The sequence below is a fragment of the Salarias fasciatus genome, chromosome 23, assembly GCF_902148845.1.
Source record: "Salarias fasciatus chromosome 23, fSalaFa1.1, whole genome shotgun sequence".
Lineage (NCBI taxonomy): Eukaryota > Metazoa > Chordata > Actinopteri > Blenniiformes > Blenniidae > Salarias > Salarias fasciatus.
Window position 1 is genome coordinate 13,389,848 of NC_043766.1, and position 18,153 is coordinate 13,408,000.

Below are 18,153 nucleotides of genomic sequence, written 5' to 3' on the forward strand. Positions count from 1 at the left end.
TAAGTTGGAGGAGGCAGCGTCGGAGATAGATGCTTAAACCACATAATGCATATTTTATGAGACGTTTTATTGAATGAGTCGAGATGATAGCACTGACCCGCATTAAACCATTAAAAGATCATCTGATGCAAAATTTAAAAGGTCTGAATGTTTAAGTAGCTGAAGACCTTCCAACACTGACCTTCTGTCTTTGTTGACCGCAAGAGTTTTGTTGGATAAAAGTCAAAGCAACATACAGGTGAGCAGTTCCAGATTCGATAAATTTTGGCACTATCGCAAAAATCAAAATCAGTCAATGTGTTTTAGGTTTCAATAAAACAAAAGTGCTGTTTTAACCTTTTGCTTGTTCATTCTAATGTATGAATGGCACCCAATGTTCCTTTTTTTTGTATATGTGATTTTAATTCAAAACTTAAACCAAAGCAAATAAGAAAAAGCGTAATACATCCTGGCAATCTTACAGTTTTAGATTCTTATTTATTTGAGTCATCCTCCCTTTTGAATGTTTCACCTTGTAGTAAATGTTTGTTCACTCTTTTGTAATATGAGTTCAGTCATATATCTGAACTCTTCTTTTTCCACTGCTGCACAAATAGTTTCTGACAGTGTGACAGATTTCTCTCTGCACAGGATTGGGCCTCTTGCACTCTATATGTCCATTTAACAGCAGGTGCAGCGGGTGTAAATTCTCCTCTCAGCAGATGTGTAAATTGTGAAAAAGAAACGGGAGAGAAATGCTAAACTGAGAGGCCCATCCTTTCTTCAGCGTGTTTGCCTATTAAGCTTCTCACCGTCACATGTCAGTATGCATTTCCCCAGGCCGGGCCACGGACCCCAGGTATTAAAAGAGCCAGTTAGCAGAGATCAATACCTACACAATGTTGCACTGACAGGGAGGGGGGCTTCCTAGTGTTTATTGAGTGCTCCAACGATTTCCAACATGTGGAGAAAAGCAGCTTAGAGGGGTCGTCTTCATTATCAAATTCGATCAGTGCCTCTCTCCCCCCTTACCCCTGGTCACCTTCGACGAGTGGGAGTCACGAGGGGGGGACACTGACCACATGCTGGGAGGCAGAGTGATGTATTATCTCCACAAAGCACAGACACACTTCCCTGCATGTATCGTGGAACTGAAACAATGAGATGAGGAACAGACAAGTTTGTCATCGATTAATCTTCACTTATGAATTAAACTATTGGAGAATTTTGGTTTGACTCATAGCATCTGGGACATGACCTTGAAATATTTTCACTACTGTGCAACAATAGCTGATGTTGAAATATTCAAATATCATGGTTTTAAACAGATCAAAAATGCCTCAATTTTAGTTTCAAGTTTCTGATCGTAAGTGCAGAAGTCTTGTGCTCTTATTCAGAAATCATCATTGAAGTAGCAAAACATCTACACAGAATTATGATGCTGGCTTTGTTGTTGCAACCTATTACTGTCATTACTGAATACTGTATAATTAGCAAAAATGGAACAACCAAAAATATCTAGTTCCAATCACCACTTAAAACTTACGGACAGACAGATAAATCAACAGGAAATGTTTACATATGAAGGGACCTTGACTAAATAAGAGTGGTTTTACGTCATCATCCGGTTGTTGTAGCTCTTACACATGATTTAATTTCTGTGGTGTTTTCTGAAGTGTTCAAGTCTCGAGAAAATTCTACATTACCTGAGGACTTGTCACATTGCTCAATGACTGATTGATACAGTCACAGCAAATAGGAAAACTTTATTAGACTGACGGTGACACTTCTGACGGTACTCCACGGTGTGTCCTGTCCCAATGCTCTGCTGCACACAGCACTAAGCCTGTCGGATGCTGTGGCACATGAACTGAGCTGTCAGCAGTGTGTGGGGTGAATCTGATGACTGTTTTCCTCATTAAGGTCAGCTGGAGTTGCATCGACTGGAAGAAGAGTGACCACAGTGAGAATTAAGTAAACCAACGATGTGAATGGATCGCCTGTATCATAGATACAGGCTAACACTGATGTCAATTACAGTGCTGTTGTCAAGAGGAGCAACTTAATGAGACACGAGCTGCTCTCCGATGGAAACAGTAGCGATTTGCAGGGAGAGAGAAGCTGCAGCTCTACGTCTGTTTTCAGCTATGAAAAATGCAATGAGCTCAATGAAATACCTGCAGCTCTAAACACGTTATTGCTTTATCACTAAGTTGGTAGTTGCTGCCAAAACTATCTTCTTCATCATTTTCAGCACTTGGGTTGTATTATATGGATGAAGGTCAGGGAAAACTTTATGTCCTGTTTAAGTTTTTTTTGTGCTCATATTTACCCGTCTTTCCCTCCTGACTTTTCAGAGTAATGTCAAGTCTTCCTCAGCTCATACAAAGCCCAGTTTGAGTTGGAAGCAGATCAAAGTCTCTGTTTACATAGTGTGTTGTCTTTGAGCTTTTAGAAAAAGAGGCTTGTGTGCCTTCTCAGTCGGACTGAGCTCACCCTTGCCCCCAGTCCGGCCCATTGGGGGTGCCTTTGACCCCCGACGACGCCCACAGCTGCCCGTCATTCTCTATCGATCTTTAATCTGTGGCACTCTTGCCCAATTAAGAGTCTGATCTTTACTCAGTTTCTCATATTGATCTGCTGCTGTGTTTAAGCTGCACTTTGCTTTGATACCATGGGCTGCACAAGAGATCACTGGAAGATCATTAGGATTTAATAATGGGGAGTTCATGTTGCATCTCTGTTTAAAATCAATAAAATTAGACTAAATGCTCAGTAAGTTCATTAAATGTTCTTGGTGTAAGCTGTCATAAAACCTGAACGTTTGACTGTCGTTGCATCTCTATTTGAGCTCCTTTTCAGTGTTTGAAGGCAGGTCAATGCCACAGGACGCCCCAAGAGTGTCACAGCCAGTGTCAGGCCTCGTAGTGTGATCTGCTCTTAAGAAGACCTGCTGCTGCTATCCCTCGCTCCCTCAGGTCAAAGGCCAGCAGGCCCTATCGATTCCCCCTGTTGAAGAAGTCTTTAGATCCTCTGCGGAGACTACCCTCTCTGGCCCACATGCTCCCAGACTAACATTGCAGTCCCCGAAGGCCTCCCAATTGTTCTCAGTGTGCCCATCGATCCACTTTGTGTTGGAGGGGCTTTTCTTCAAGATAACTGACAACTACAAAGGCCCAGTCCTGACAGGCCCTTGTCAATACAAATTTCAACTATTGATAAGTAATTAAAGAAAGACTGGCCAGCTCTATAAAACATCTGTTTAACAGGACACATTAACAATGACTTCTAAGTGCTGCAAAAGAAACAAAGACAATTTACTGCCTTTATTCCCTCACTTAACTCAGCTGCCCCCCAGTTTCCATCAGTGAAGGTTGTGTGTAGAGCCTCAAACTATCTAATGTTTGTTATATTTTTCATGGTGATTTTCATACAAATGTGACAAGTTTCTAGGCATGTGTGCATCAGGTTTTTTGTGGTATTCCTCAAGTCAAGTTTTTTTCCGATATAACACTTTTAAACAGAAGAAAAATAAAGTTCTCTTAAAATTATTCCTCAATCAAAACCAATAAATTGAAATGATATAAGAATAATATTGCTTTGTCAGTTCAGGAATTGATAAGTACAAAGAAATATCATAAAAATAATATTATTAAAAATGTTTGCCAATTCCTCTCCCCCACATTCTTGTGAACAATAGTTGCAAATGCTTACAGCATGTTGGCCAGGTTACTCGTTTGCACTCCCAATTGCTGTAGAACGTGTGTGAACACTCAGATCACAATGTTCAAATTGCAAAATCACATGTTTGCAAGCAAATCCTGCTGTGTTTGTTGCTCTGCTGGCCCACAAACCTATTCTCTTTAATTGGGAAGGAAAAAAAAAAAAAAAAACGTCCCTTCCTTTTCATACTGGCCACTGGCTGAAGGGACTATTTTCCTTCCTACCTTTAGAAAAGTTAAAAATGTAAATTTATCCAACCCACAGCAGCTCCACCCTGCACTGGAATCCTTTTATAGATCATGTTCAGAGTTTTTCTTTGTAACTGATGACTACCTGACTGTAATTTAAACACAGTTAAGACCCTGTGATGCATGTGGGGAGTGAAGCTTTGCTAATGTGGTCTGATCTAAAAAGCAGGAAGCCTTAGCTTCAGTTGCTGCTGCAAAGTTAACTTTTGACATATAAAGTTTCTTCTGGCCACATCTTGGTGCCAGATACCTCAGCACTGTTTCAGAGAAATGGTGTATTTCTTAACCAAACAGGTCACAGGTGATTTGGCAACAAAAGGGAACAGAATATGAGTTGGGTGGTCATAATTCTATGGCGAATAATCAATCAAACTTATTGATAGAGCTCTTGTCTAACAGAAAAGTGCTGCACGAAGTGATGACTTGCTACTCATGGACATTATTTTCAAAATTGAAAGGAAAAGACAAATATGGTAATAGTAAAAGGATATGCTAAAACCCAATGTTTTTTTTTTTTAAATAAAAGTCAGTCAAACTTGTGCAAAACTGTTGACAGGATCCCTGAATGCTCAGATGTCAATAATTAGCTATCACCATCACTGAAATGACTGTTGTGCGTGTTTTATTTTAGATTATTGTTACTGTAATTGAGTAGCCAACTTGTCAAACAAAGTTTCCATAACACTTCAACGAAGGCTGACTTGTTAGCCTTTTCTTACCCCTCCTGCTGTATATTCGCAATAGTGTTCAAAGAAAGAAATGATGGGTTTTTTATTAACTTAAGTAACAGCTATAATAACAAGAGAGTGTCTCGACAGTAACTGTTCATCCCATCCTTTTCTTAGTTTAAGCAGAGCAGTAAAGCCCCTTTAATTCCCTGAGCTATCTAACTACAGCTTCTGAACCTGTGTAACACCTGCTCAGAGGTAACACTGTTGTCAGTGATGTGACTCGCCTTTTGTCTTTTATTCGCTGTAATCCATGCATGTGTAAGTGGATCCTCTAAGAGCAGGATAACTCCTTCTAAGCGGTTTCCAACACTCCAGGAGGTACCGAAATCCACTAACTTCTCGTTTACCTCTGCACTTCGCTCTTTAATGTAATATGCTCATGTCCTGGTGATTAGACCCACTGCTCCAGCTGATGAACATGAAGGACTGACGGAGTGAGACGGTGCCTTTTGAAGATTCCTAAATATTGAGAGTTAGGAAGACCAAATGTTCCCTGGGTAAATGGAGTATAGGACACTCACTTCCAGTAAATCCTGGATGTCTTGCAGGGTCGGAGGTGAACCTGGACGAGCCCCGTTGGCCCGCAGAAGGGGAAATGATCTGGGCAGGGGGGTAGCAGTATGTGAGTTAGTTGTGGCGGCTGTGAGATGGGGAGGGTCACACACAAGCACACTCTTTGTGTGCCTCTAATCCCCCCAGCCAACACAGCTTTGGCCAGGTTTCATCATGAAAGTGCCATGAAATAACTACTTTTTTTCTCTGCTTGCAGTAAATCTCCCCTAATCCTGCAGGCTGTGGAGACAAAGGCCTCTGGGACCTAATCCTGGAGCTTTTAGTGAGGCTGAGGGGCTGGCCGACAGAGCCTCTTCTAAATGACTTATTTCTATCGGACACTAATATAGCTTGACAGCCAAGAACGGTGAAAGGAGGAGGAAAAAGCCAGGGGAAAAAAGAACACAAACATTTTCACATATTTTGGAAGTCTGAGCAGCTGATTTTGCGTGAATGTGAATAGAAGAAGTGAGCTATAGTGATTGGTCTGCCACTTCAACCCAAACGCAACCCACATGTTTATCTTATATGGGAGACGCAGCTGACCCTAGTGCAGGAATGTACCTGTGGCAATTTTTACATTTTTGCATGAAATTGGTTCAGATACAGAGAAAACAAACTGCTTCTGGTAGTGAATTGTGCACTTCATGAAAAAGTATCACAGTCTTCAGCATTAATTTATGGTTGTAGTTGTTTTGTTGCAACCCTGACAAAATACACAGACCCACTTGATGCCTCCTGACGTGGTTTTGTTGTGATTTAAGTGGTTATCTGATGCCAGCATCAACTAACTCACAGCTTTACGTATTAGGTGTATATTGAAAGAACTTTGTGCTTATTAAGACATTATTCTGAGTTTCCCCTCTCACTTGAGTGTATTAGAGTAGATGTCTTACTGTGAATATTGTAAAGCCCATGGAGAAAAGTTAGTGATTTTGGTCTTGGATGAAAAGTGACTCAATCTCTGTGGATTGACACTGTTTATTGAATGAATCACCCTCTTTGGAAGTAGTTCCCTTTTTTCCCTGAAAGCTTCCCAGATTACTCTCAAAACAAGCTGCTGACCCTCTTTTCTGATCTTTCTGATGCTGGCAGCCACACCCCTTCCACGAATTTACAAACACAGGTGCCACCAATGATTTCCAGGTCTGCTCTCTTGACTTGAACGTGTCTCACTGAGGTTTTCTTTGATATGGACAAATCCTGTTTTGACAACCTCACCCAAGCAAAGACTCCTCTGGAATCTCTGGCGCCCCCTAAAGGAGATGGAAGGATCTATCTATCAATCGATCGATCTATCTATCTATCTATCTATCTATCTATCTATCTATCTATCTATCTATCTATCTATCTATCTATCTATCTATCTATCTATCTATCATATTAATCAATGTCACAAGAAGCTGGAGCCAAGTTGAAATTTCACTCATCAACAGTCAGGTTACATTCCAGAAAGGCCACTAGTCCATCAGAGGACAAACAAAAAGAGAAAGACAATCGTGGAGCTTGAAAGCTGTAGTGCATGGAGGAAACCCACACATGCTCAAGGCAAACTCGCAAACTCCACAGTGGAATAAGTTTGCCATCTTTACTGTAATGTGACACTGAAAACCACTAATCCACCATTCAGCCACCAAGGGAAGTACTCATGGATATATCAAGCATCTTCAAGCAAAACAAAGTTCAATTATTCAGATTCAATTAAAAAAAGTTTTATCTGAGCATGCTGTTCAGTTCGTTACAGGAAACTTTGTCAGGTGATTGAAAATGGTAATCATACAATTAACACATGTACCATTTCTCATCATGAGAGCAGTGCAGGACTTGGTGCATCATCATCTGTTGCTCTGAAAGGACTTTCAAATGCCTAAATTCTCAGTTTGGACTGATAACTTAAACTCTAACCCACAGAAACAGACAAACAAACAAACAAAAAAACAAACTGATTTGAGGAGTGGAAAGAAAAATGTGAATGAAGAAACATGGAAAATGTACTTATTTTTTTTCCAGGTTCGTTTGGAGTGGTGATAACTAAATGGTCAGATTTCATCAACAAATCTGCTTTCAGTGAATTTCAAAATGTATAACCATTTGCAAGATATAATATAATGAACTTTATTACAGCCATTCACTGCAATAGATTTGAGAACTGCTAACAGCTCATACGTTTTTTTTTCCACAAATGCACAATAAATTAATAATTAGTAAAGCAAAAAGCAAATCCCTTAAAAATGTTAATTGTCTGATATGAAACTGGTAAACTGATCAAAAACTTCAATGAAGAGGCTTTAAATTCCCCGTTTTTTTTTTGTTTTTTTTTTGGGTTTTTTTTTGGATTCTGCTCCTGAGAAGATTTCTAATTTCGCTCAGCTGGATCTTAAAGAAATTGTTCTCTCGGAGTGGTGTTCAGATTAACTTCACATGGTAACAGCTCATAGGCAAAATATGGTGCCTGTTAGCAAAACAAACCCTCAGAGAAAACCCCCTCCGAGGGGAGACTGTCAAACCCAGCGGTGTGGGAGAAAGAGGGCTGGGAAGGGGAGGACAATCAAAGGCTGTTATTTTAATCTGTCCTGCCTCGGAGATTAGCCGCCCGCATTGTTTTAATTGTTTTAACGGGGAGAATGAAACGCTCGCTGATAGGGGGATCCTTGGCATAAATCTCTCAAGTTCAATAGTTTCAAAAACTTGAGCTCCTTGCAGCCCCCCCTCCCTTCCCTCATCCCACATAATCCCGGCTAATACCTTTCTTTCTATTGGCTAATGGCTGAGGGGAGCCTGGGTAAATGCTACTTAAATAGTCGTGGGTGAGAATGATTTCGGAGAATTAGATCCGTGCCACGACAAAGAGTGCTAGTGTGCGAGGATTCAAGGCCCGGACTGGACTAAGAAATACTGGACTACTGCTCCACTGCCCCGCTTCCTGGGTGGAGACCACCTGGATCCTCTCTGGGACTTCAGGTAAGCACCGGGGGAAGCCTGAATCTGGGCCAGATCACTTCCAGGAATTCATTTTATGATTTTTTTGATAGATGTTATTTAAACCACACGGTCGAGGCTCTATTTTACTTCTTAACATCAATGTATGCATTGTGAACACACAGCTCTAAACAGCTGCAGTACAATGTGATGATGGATCAATCCGGAAAGTCATAAACTGTTTTGGCAGTCATCTTGATGAACACTTTTGATTAACTTTCTCTTGAATATTTAGGACCCACATTCCTTCAGAGGCCACACAACATCAATTTTAATCAGTTATTCCATCAGAGTTTTTTATGTATTGGAAATGATTTCTTTGTTATTATTATTATTATTATTATTATTATTATTATTATTATTATTATTAATCCGAAAAGCGGCAGCAGAAAGAGATGGGAGCAATGACTCTTAATGAAAATATCTATCATCCTGTTGCAACTTACTGTAGATATTTAGATGCACACTAATGGCTTCCATGCAGGGATTGATTCTCGGTGTGTTTCAGGGCTGGAATAAGAGCTCCGTGGCGAAGTGAATGAATAAAAGCATCCTGAGCATGAACTCGCTGAATTTCTGCGGGACGTCCAGCGGTGCGGTGTACCCGCTGCACGGTGTGAGCTCTGCGCTGTTCGATCTGCGCCACCAGATGGCGGAACAGTACCAGGTTTATTCTGCAGCGGGACACTCCATGCACACCCTGTCTGTGGCGGAGAGGCTGGCAGGTGGGACACCAGGGTCACCCACTGAACACCACACCTCAGGAGGAAGAAAAACAAAGGAAAACAAAGAATCAATTTACTGATTTATGGTATAGTTCGTTGGTCATGAAAGTTATTCTGCACATCATTGTAACTGCTTTGCCTGTACAAATTCAATCAATATTTCCAAGCGTAATCTTCAAATAATAATTTTTGACATTAAACTGATTCAAGTGTTTGTTTGATCCCCACAATCCATATAGCTGTACAGTCTGTATTTCATTTTTACCAGCTACAGCAATGGATCTGTACAGTACATGCAGCCAGACTTTTTTCAATAATGAACTGAAATCCTCTGGAAGGTAGTTTTGGATATCTAATGCTATTAAATTAGTCTGCTGCATCCTTCATTATACTCAGTGACAGGTGTTATAATTTGTCCTAGATAAAAACCCATTTTCAATCCAAGTCCTTAATTCTCTCTGCTTGACACGGAACACAATTATTTAAAATATTCATTTGAACAGAAAACAATCTCAAACTTCTCTCTTTTATCAATGCATAATTATTATTTTCTGGTTGTTTTATCTATTGTATTTAATCAAATTTCCCTAGGTTATAATAAGTTCCTTTGCAAGTTTTGAGACTGTTTGTGTGTGAAAAGTCACAAAGGAATTCATTCTAAAGAATAAATGAAGTTGTCTCAACTGAAATAGAAATCTCATTGTTTACTATGGATTCCTAATTTTCTGTTTTCCATTTCATTATCTGTTATGGTTGCTGAACATTTTGTCATTGTTTCTAAATATTTTATACCAAAATAAATTAATTCATGAGTTAAATTCTCTTTCCCTGAGGTCAAGACATAGACTTTTTTAGAGTCACTGTTTATATCAGCCCAACAAAGGAACTGCTAAGGTCTTGAAATGGTGTCAAACCTTTTACAGGACACACTTACAAAAACAAACAGAAAATACAGTTGTATTTCTTTTGTCACAGATTTTAAAGCACCTAATGTTTATTCTTTTTTCTGTTGTTCTTTTTCCATTGACACAGAGCTCATCTTAGAGGCTCGCTATGGTAACCACCAGAAACAGCGCCGCAGCCGCACAGCGTTCACAGTGCCGCAGCTTCAGGCTCTGGAGAAGGCCTTCCAGCAGACCCAGTATCCAGATATCAGCATGAGAGAGAGGCTGGCAGTGTGCATTAACCTGCCTGAGGCTCGCATCCAGGTGAGAGGGGAACCCATTGGTTACCTAATCGCTCACCTATCTATCCAAAACAAACATTGCTAAAAAGGTGAGACAATGACATATATGTAAATGCTTTCACGTAAAAATCATCATTCCTTTCATGTGGGTGATTTCAAAAGAGCTTTTCAACCTCTACATATATTTTCAGTTTTGAGAGATGCCTTCAGCGTGTTTAGCCTTTCAAGCCATTTTTGGGGTGTGTTTTGTATGTTTTGTGGGATCTATTGTGAAGAAAATATGAGGTGTGAGAATTTCAGATCATATCATGTCTGTCTGTTGTCTGTCCGTTCGTCTATATTCTTATTTTAAAATTGGATTCCAGTTTCTTATTGCTCTGTGTGTAAGTTGCTTGTAGTATAAACATGAATGTCTTCCTCAATCCTAATCCAGGTGTGGTTCAAGAATAGGCGTGCAAAGTATCGCAAAGGTCAGAGATGCTCACCTCTATCAAAAGAGAACAGTGTGGAAGAAGCTGCATGTCACAGCAGGACCGGAAAGGAAGATGTCAGGATTGAAAGACAAGACATTCCCACATCATGCACTGACAGAAATGGCCCTCCTCCTCCTCTTCCTCCTGCCGGCCCTCCTCCTTTCATTGATAAAAACAAGGAGTCAGACTCTGATCCTTCCCGTTGCCCCCACCAACTTCTTCACTCTCCGTTGCTTCTTCCCTTCATGGCGGGAGAGCGTCACAAGCACCCTCCTCATCAGCCTGTTGTGGGAGTGCTGTCGGCTGAGCTTGCCCTTCCCCCTCTGTTTTGGCCCATCATACAGCAGCAGGACCAACAGCAGCAGCACCACCACCAGCACCAGCAGCAGCAGCAGCAGCGCAGCTCCACCTTGGGAATCCCTCCATCATCATCTCTTACAAAAAACTGCAGCCTTTCTCTTCATGCAGCTTTCTCCAGCAAACCGGTACATCACCCGAACCTGGGGCTCTAACTGAGATGGACTCACGAACACCCTGTGCGTCTGAAGGGTGGCTTTGTGTGGGAGATGAACATGACACCACACAGTTCATAAAATGTGTGATTTCTATTGCGACCACAGCTGAGCATCTCTCTGTCAGATAAGAGGAAAAACTGCACAGCTGTTTTATTGCAGAAGTGTCTTTTAGTTTTCACAGTATAATTTGAATCTGCTTTGTTATGATTCAGAGTTTTCAGAATTTTTTGCTGAGCATTGAAAAAGTGCAGTCATATTTGGACACAAACACCCTAAACACCACACACATTTAAACAACTGTTGCCTTCAGTTTCACGTGTCTGGCTGCACTGCCAAGTGATAGTTAGCAAAAATAATGTAAAACAAATAAACAAACTTTGCCTTGAGAAAGATTTTTCACTGTAGCTGAGTTCTGGAACATTGCAATATGAAATAAATAATTTTGCACCTTCTGCTTTACTTGTTTCATTGATTTTATGGCTTATGAATGTGAAAGACTAATGCACAAAATTGCAAAAACTATTAGTAGCATGCAATACCGTTCACGCTCATTCTGATATTCAGATGGGCAAACAATAAAAAATAACACAAATATGACTGTACCCCCAGAAATATAAATTTCATGAGGTTACTATAGCTATATTTCATGTAAAATTGTGGCATCTGTATATATACTCTCTTTTTCTCTCTCGAGAGAGTTGCTTAGTGTTTTTAATAATAATAATAATAATAATAATAATAATAATAATAATACATCGCCAAAAAGAGAAACAAAACAAACATATTCAAATAAAAAGCTAAGACCAAAATAAGCAAAATTAATACAAATTAGATACAAAAGTGCAACGTAACACAAAGTAATACAAAAAGATACGAAGCAAAGATACCACAGACAAATGCAAGAAGATCATCATATGACAGACATTAGGGTTTGGACATTACACGTCACCTCGATGCAATTGATACATATAACATCTTCTGGTTTTGAAATGGCCATCATTAGTCATTAGCAAAGTGAAAACATTATTTCAGTGATTTCAATGGCTTCAAATATATAAATGACTTCCTCGCTGCCATGCAAAGTATTGGAACTAAAGGACAAAGTAACGTGTTACTGTAGGGGCTTCTGTGCACTTCCCTGGGCTCTCTGACCTTATAACCTACCTCAATGCAGTCCTTGTATTTGTTGTGAACTGTTTGTACTTCGCAGTTGCAGTCTTCAGGATTTAAACACGGAGATCCGTGTTGAACATGTTCTGCAGGGTACAGCTGTTTGCTTAACCCCAGCCCACCTGGACTCAGCAGCCATATAAAAATCTCAAATTTTACCAGAGAAAACAATCAGTCTGGAGCACAGTGGCGTGTGGGCCATGCACGCCTCCTATCGCCGCTATTCACCAAAACCTGTTGCGGTAGTTTCGTTGCGCAGAGCTGCGCAGCTGGGGGAGGCTTAAAGAGACAACAGTGAAATCGTAGCAACTTCGGACACAAGAACCCGACCGAGGAAGGCTAAGAAAGACGCACAACCATGACGCCCTCTGCCTGGCGATAGCAAACCTTTGCAGGTAACAAGTTGTCTTTAATGTGACTGGAATCTGTATGCAGCGTGTCTGTGCGTGAGTGCGTGTTTTTCCCGGCGAATACACCGCGTCGAGGCAGATTAGCGCTTTCGCCGCTTGTTTCGTATGCTAACTTGCTAAATGGCTAGCCTGTGAGAGCTGAGAGATCCCAGGCTGCTGCCGTCCGTGTGCAGTCGCTTGTTTAGGATTAAGGAGTTGCCCGGCAGTGCTTCGGGTAATGGCTGTAGCGGGAATCTGCCCTGAAAAACAGCATTCACAGGTGAATCCGTCATCCAATTTATAATGTGGTCTCTGCGGTCGATAACGTTGTTAATCATGTCGCTTGGGATGTTATTTCCCATTTATTAAGCGTTTACTAACTAGCCAGGTATGTGTAGCATGGAGAATGACAATCAATGAATATTTTATGTATGTCCCGCTTTACCTTGCTCAATTTGTTCGATTGATAGGATGTGCTTATTTTGAACAGAAAACTACTGTGTTGGTAACGGATTAGTTGATGTTACATCGATTTCATTTTTTTTTTTTTTTTTTTTTTTTTTTTTTTACAAGGGGTAGGAGGAACCGTGTTTTTGCTCGGTGCCCAGCTCGGTTTAATTCCAGGCAGAAGCCTTGTAATATCTTGACTTAACGCCAAAATATCCATCTCAGCTCAAATGTGGCCCTGATATTACATTTTCACGTTCCGGGCTGCAACTTTACAGAAACAAATTGGCTACGATTGAACGAAAAAAATGGAGACAACTTGCGCTTCCTAATCGTCGCAGCCGTGGAGTATCTGGCCTTGTCCGCCGTCGATCAAGCTAGTCTGGGGATAGCTGTAGCTCCTCCAGAGACACAGACGGTATATGCTAATACATACGTTTATTCGCTGTTTGTCTTCCCAAGTAGGAGAACAATACTGAAAACTAGAGGAAGCGACCGATTGTGGATCAGCCGACGCCAATGTTGAAAGACAGCTGTTAGGCAGTATCCACTTGCCTGTTAGCCATTAGCATTCGTCAACGTAAGCTTTAAAAAGCAGGTATAGGAAAAAAATTGGCAGTCCACTCTGTCCACGGATGTTTATTTTGTGTTTGGTACTATGTGTACGAATTGTGATTGTTGTTCAGAATTGACAGGTTCATTTTAAATTGGAGTCTTTTCTGCGTCGTGCTGTCTGGCTTCATTGAGCGTTATTGTAGCATGCTGGCAGTGCTATGTTAGGGATAATATTTCTGTCTTATTACTCGTCTTTGTATTTTCAAGTATCACTGTACTTGCCTGGGATACATTGCTCTTCACTTGGTATACTTGAAGCTAGAAGTTTTCAGTGTGGATTAAAGGATAAATATGCCCAGTTTGGTAAAGAAATTGACATTTTATTCCCACATCCCCTCTCTTATGGACGTTCTTGTTTACATCTTAAAAAGGATAGCAATCATATGAGTCTTTATTCTCTATTTTTTGAGAGTCCATGGCATTAAACCTCATAATTACGATACCATTGGTGTGCAGGAATTGAGCAAAACTAAGCAGGTGAGCTATGAAGAAGTGGAATGGCACGTTTATCCAAACAGTGCCCCAAGGGAAGGCTCACAGACTAACCTGCTGGCTTTAACAGACAGCTGACATGAAAAAACACACTGAACTTCCTGATTAGGGTGAGACTAGACATAAGGGCTAAGATTGTCAGAAAGCCACCTGAAGGAGCTGGTTATTTAGGATGCTTTTTTTGTCTCCAGGAAGAAACTGATGGTGTTTTGGTTTCAATACACATAGGCTGGTATTTTATTTTTCATTCAGGTCACCTTGAGAAATAAAGTGCTTCATGTATTGTGCTTCGGGAGGTTTTGTGATCATTTGGCATGTATGTTCTAATAGTTTTCACCCTTCTCAGTTTTACTTTGTGACCAGGTAGGCTAGTTTACCCACAATTCTTACAGCAGATATCACCATGTCACATGCAATAAGGAAGACATAGCACTGTAATGATTGATGCAGTGTGGCATACCTGTATTAATAATGTCCTGTGTGTGTGTGTGTGTGTGTGTGTGTGTGTGAGCGCGTGCACGCTAGCTGTTGTAATGAAGAATGGCAGGCATTCATGAGTTTAATGTGGATTGCTTTTGTGAACTGTGCCTTTGTTTATTTACTCCGTCATGCAGTGGAAACATTTCAGGCTTTTGTAATAATTGCAATTCTAGATTTTGTTTGATTTATCTCTATAGTTAGATCTGAAGCAATTAAATTTGAGGTTTCTTTATTGTCATAGCAGTGCAGTGTTACATGGCATAGTATGAAATTCTGTACTTGAAGCCCGGTAAACAGAATTACATAGGAGGAAATATAGAATGGGATGGAGGTAATATAAATAGACACAATAAAACAAGGAAAACAATATATTCAGCATTTAAAACAGTGAACATGAAAATAGGGGGTAATGTCATTGCAAGTTGTCAAGGGTGCAGAACTACTGGGCACCACCAGAGTTCAACAGTCTAACAGCTTCCAGAAAGAAGCTGTTCCTCAGCCTGGTGGTCCTGCTGTTGACACTTTGAAAATTTGGGCTTAGCAGAAAAGTATCAAACATATGTATCTGTATTGCTTGTTCTGTAGTGGACATATTTACAGTTGAGCATGTTCAAGCAGAGCTGAGCTAGCAAATTAAAAAGAAAAACAACCTTTCAAATGTGCAAATACAGAATCAGTCTTTTCACTTAAGTAAAAGTTCTGAGTTGACGTAAAAACTGGCCCTTTGAAAGGTGCCTCTCACGGCCACCTTGTGTTTTGTTGCTCTGTTGTCACTGTTGTCTGGTTCACTTTTAGCCACGTTACTCCCGGTTTTCTCTGTCTCTGTCACAAACATTAAATTCAGGAGGCAACTTTTCCCTAAAATGAAGTGTATCGATGGACACACAAGAGCAAGAAGATTGTGTAAACATTTTTGCGTCAGAATTCAGCGAGCAAAAATAAACAAATTTTCAAGTACATGTTCATAAGAAGGTTTTCAAGACCACCTTAATATAGCTTTTGTACATTGTGAGTTTGTTTTTGCTTATCATTGATAGATTTGTCCTTGCACGCTTTAGAGTAGCAGTACAGTTGCACACAAATGTATTATAGAATAAGTACATATGATCTGGCACATTTGGTTGATTTAGCTGTAGAGTAGGTTATATCCTAATTCTTCAAATAATAAGGCTCCCACTGAAGTAAATGTTATGAGGTAAGGCTTTACAGCTGTCATTGATCCATGTAAGTGCGTCTCTGTAGGAAAGACTAGCTGTTCATTGCTTTTGCCTGCATTACCTGCTCTCTTTAGCATCTGCAACTCCTTACATCATGGGCATCAGGGAGATAGAGGGACTCCTAACAGAGGCGTCTGTGTATTGTTGTTTGTAAAAAAAAAAAAAAAAAAAAAATTATAATAACAAAAAAAAACTGCTGACAAGCAGCCAATCACAGTTACAAACTGGAAATTATGGCTGTTGCTAATTCCCCTTTTGTTTCTGCTATAGTCTGTAGGTTACAGTGAAGATCATGTAGAGATAATTAAAATTTTTGTTATCCTAGATTTGTGGTATTTTCTATTTGGACACTTTCTCTTACCTTTGCGGCTTTTTCAATGTTGTAACTGCTTGGTGATATTGTGCACATCTGCAAAAGCAGTTGCAGACATGCTCTGCCAGTCAGTAAAACTCATCTCAGCTGTGCCTCACACCATGAAGTATGTTTACCCTGTGCAAAGGAAATATTGTGTATGATCAGTTATTTGATTTTTTATTGGAATTAAAATGCACAATCCTATTGATTGCTGCTTGAATTTTTTTTTTGCACCAGCCTTCATGTACATCCTGTTTCAACTGTGAAACAGCCAATAACATGTTAAGGTTCTCTGAAAAACCAGAGAGATTGCATGTTGCTATGGTGTATCACTGTGAGCCTTGTGTGAACTTTAGTGCCTTTTGGTATCCCCTAGCCAAAACACTCTGTAAGGATAAGCAATGGCTTAGTTTGTGTGTGACATGTGACCTGGGAGGTTGTGATGATATAACGTAAGACTGTATCTTTCACAATGAACTAACTTCTGTCTGTTTTTGAATTTGCAGATAACCAGCTGACGTCAAACCAATCTGTTTCCCATCTGGCTCATTGCTGTTTTTCGGTCTCCAGTTGCCTCTCGTGCTGTGGCCCTGCAACATGGAGAGTGTCCACTGTCTCACTGAAGGCTGACCAGAAGGAATGAGGCACTTCAGGAGATGTTCCCAAGTGGCCTTGTGGATACAGTAGCTGGGTTTTGGAGCTCATTTTTATGACTTTCATTGCATGTGCATCTGTGTGCACATCTTAGCACAGCCTGCCTAATCCTTGGGCAGGAACATGCTATTCGGAGATTAGAACTGGGGGAACAAACCAGAAAGGAGCCCCTCTGTTAAACGAGGAACACGACCAAAATAAAAGGGAAAAAAGCTGTCTGGTAGACACACAAGTTACTTCAGTGGCAGTTTCCACTCGTTTAAGTGTCTTTTGAGCCACTGCACGTTTTTCCAGCAACACCTTTCCTCTGTCCAGTGAGACTTTCCCCACCCCCTCCTTATAGATTCCTCCATCGTTGTTACTGGAGTTTCTATGATTTGCATGGCTGGAGAATAACCGTGGAGAGGCCAGGGTATCACAAGCTTATGGATTTTGACAAGAGAGGGGGCAAGGGAGAGACAGAGGAAGGGAAAAAGATGTCTAAGACAGCAGGCAGCAGGACTGGACATGGGGGCAGGAGTTCAGGGACCAATTCTGGAGTTCTTATGGTTGGCCCAAACTTCCGTGTGGGCAAAAAAATCGGCTGTGGGAACTTTGGAGAGCTGCGGCTGGGAAAAAATCTCTATACTAACGAATATGTGGCCATCAAATTGGTAAGTACACCATATTTTTTCAGATTGCATAATTCATTTCTGTCCTTTTGGCACATTGTTGTTTTGCATTAGCTTCACTGAGGTCAATTATTGGATGCATGTTTTCATTAGGTAGGGCAAGCGACTTGTTTTAGATCAGTTTTTTCATTGTGAAGTCTGTGGGTTTCTTCAAATGAGTTCTGGCTAGATGCCTGATTTAAAGATTGAGTTTCATTTTATAAATGTGGAGATGTCTTAGTCAATACGGCACTCACAGTATTTTAAGCATTTTTAATATAAGCAAAATAGACTCTGATATAGGGCTGCTGGAGGTGGAAAAATGTCTGATTGTGATATTTTAGACAGATATTGTGATTTGACTTGCAGTTTAATTTTTTTAAGTTTACCTTGGGACCTAAAGTACATTACAGTGTGAAGTTTTCTGCTAAGATCAAATCCCAGAAATGCTTATGTGCTTTTTTCTCAATGCAAAAAAATGACCTGAAAAGCTATGGAGTACCTCAAAAAAGTATTTATTTGAACTTTGTTAAAATACTAATAACAATATTCAGTGCAATTATTTGTTCAAAT

General features: G+C 40.3%; 2 protein-coding genes across 10 annotated transcripts in view; both read left to right on the top strand.

Annotated features, from left to right (window-relative positions):
* Nucleotides 1–8,771: 8,771 nt before the first annotated feature.
* dmbx2 (diencephalon/mesencephalon homeobox 2) lies at nt 8,772–16,906 on the top strand. The gene is made up of 4 exons (XM_030083667.1): nt 8,772–8,937; nt 9,970–10,145; nt 10,557–10,670; nt 16,847–16,906. The coding sequence occupies exons 1-4, from the start codon at nt 8,772–8,774 to the stop codon at nt 16,904–16,906; spliced, it is 516 nt and encodes a 171-aa protein (XP_029939527.1).
* The window catches only part of csnk1g2b (casein kinase 1, gamma 2b), a 46,608-nt gene continuing 41,011 nt past the window's right edge, over nt 12,557–18,153 (top strand). For 7 of the 9 annotated variants that reach the window (XM_030082876.1, XM_030082883.1, XM_030082880.1 and 4 more), the window contains exons 1-2: nt 12,557–12,676; nt 16,783–17,583. In XM_030082876.1, coding sequence (XP_029938736.1) covers nt 17,356–17,583 — 228 coding nt within the window. In that variant the 5' untranslated portion in view covers nt 12,557–12,676; nt 16,783–17,355. Of the gene's footprint in view, nt 12,677–12,804; nt 12,951–13,398; nt 13,536–16,782; nt 17,584–18,153 lie in introns of those variants that run through there. The other 2 variants (XM_030082877.1, XM_030082878.1) reach the window with 2 other exon arrangements.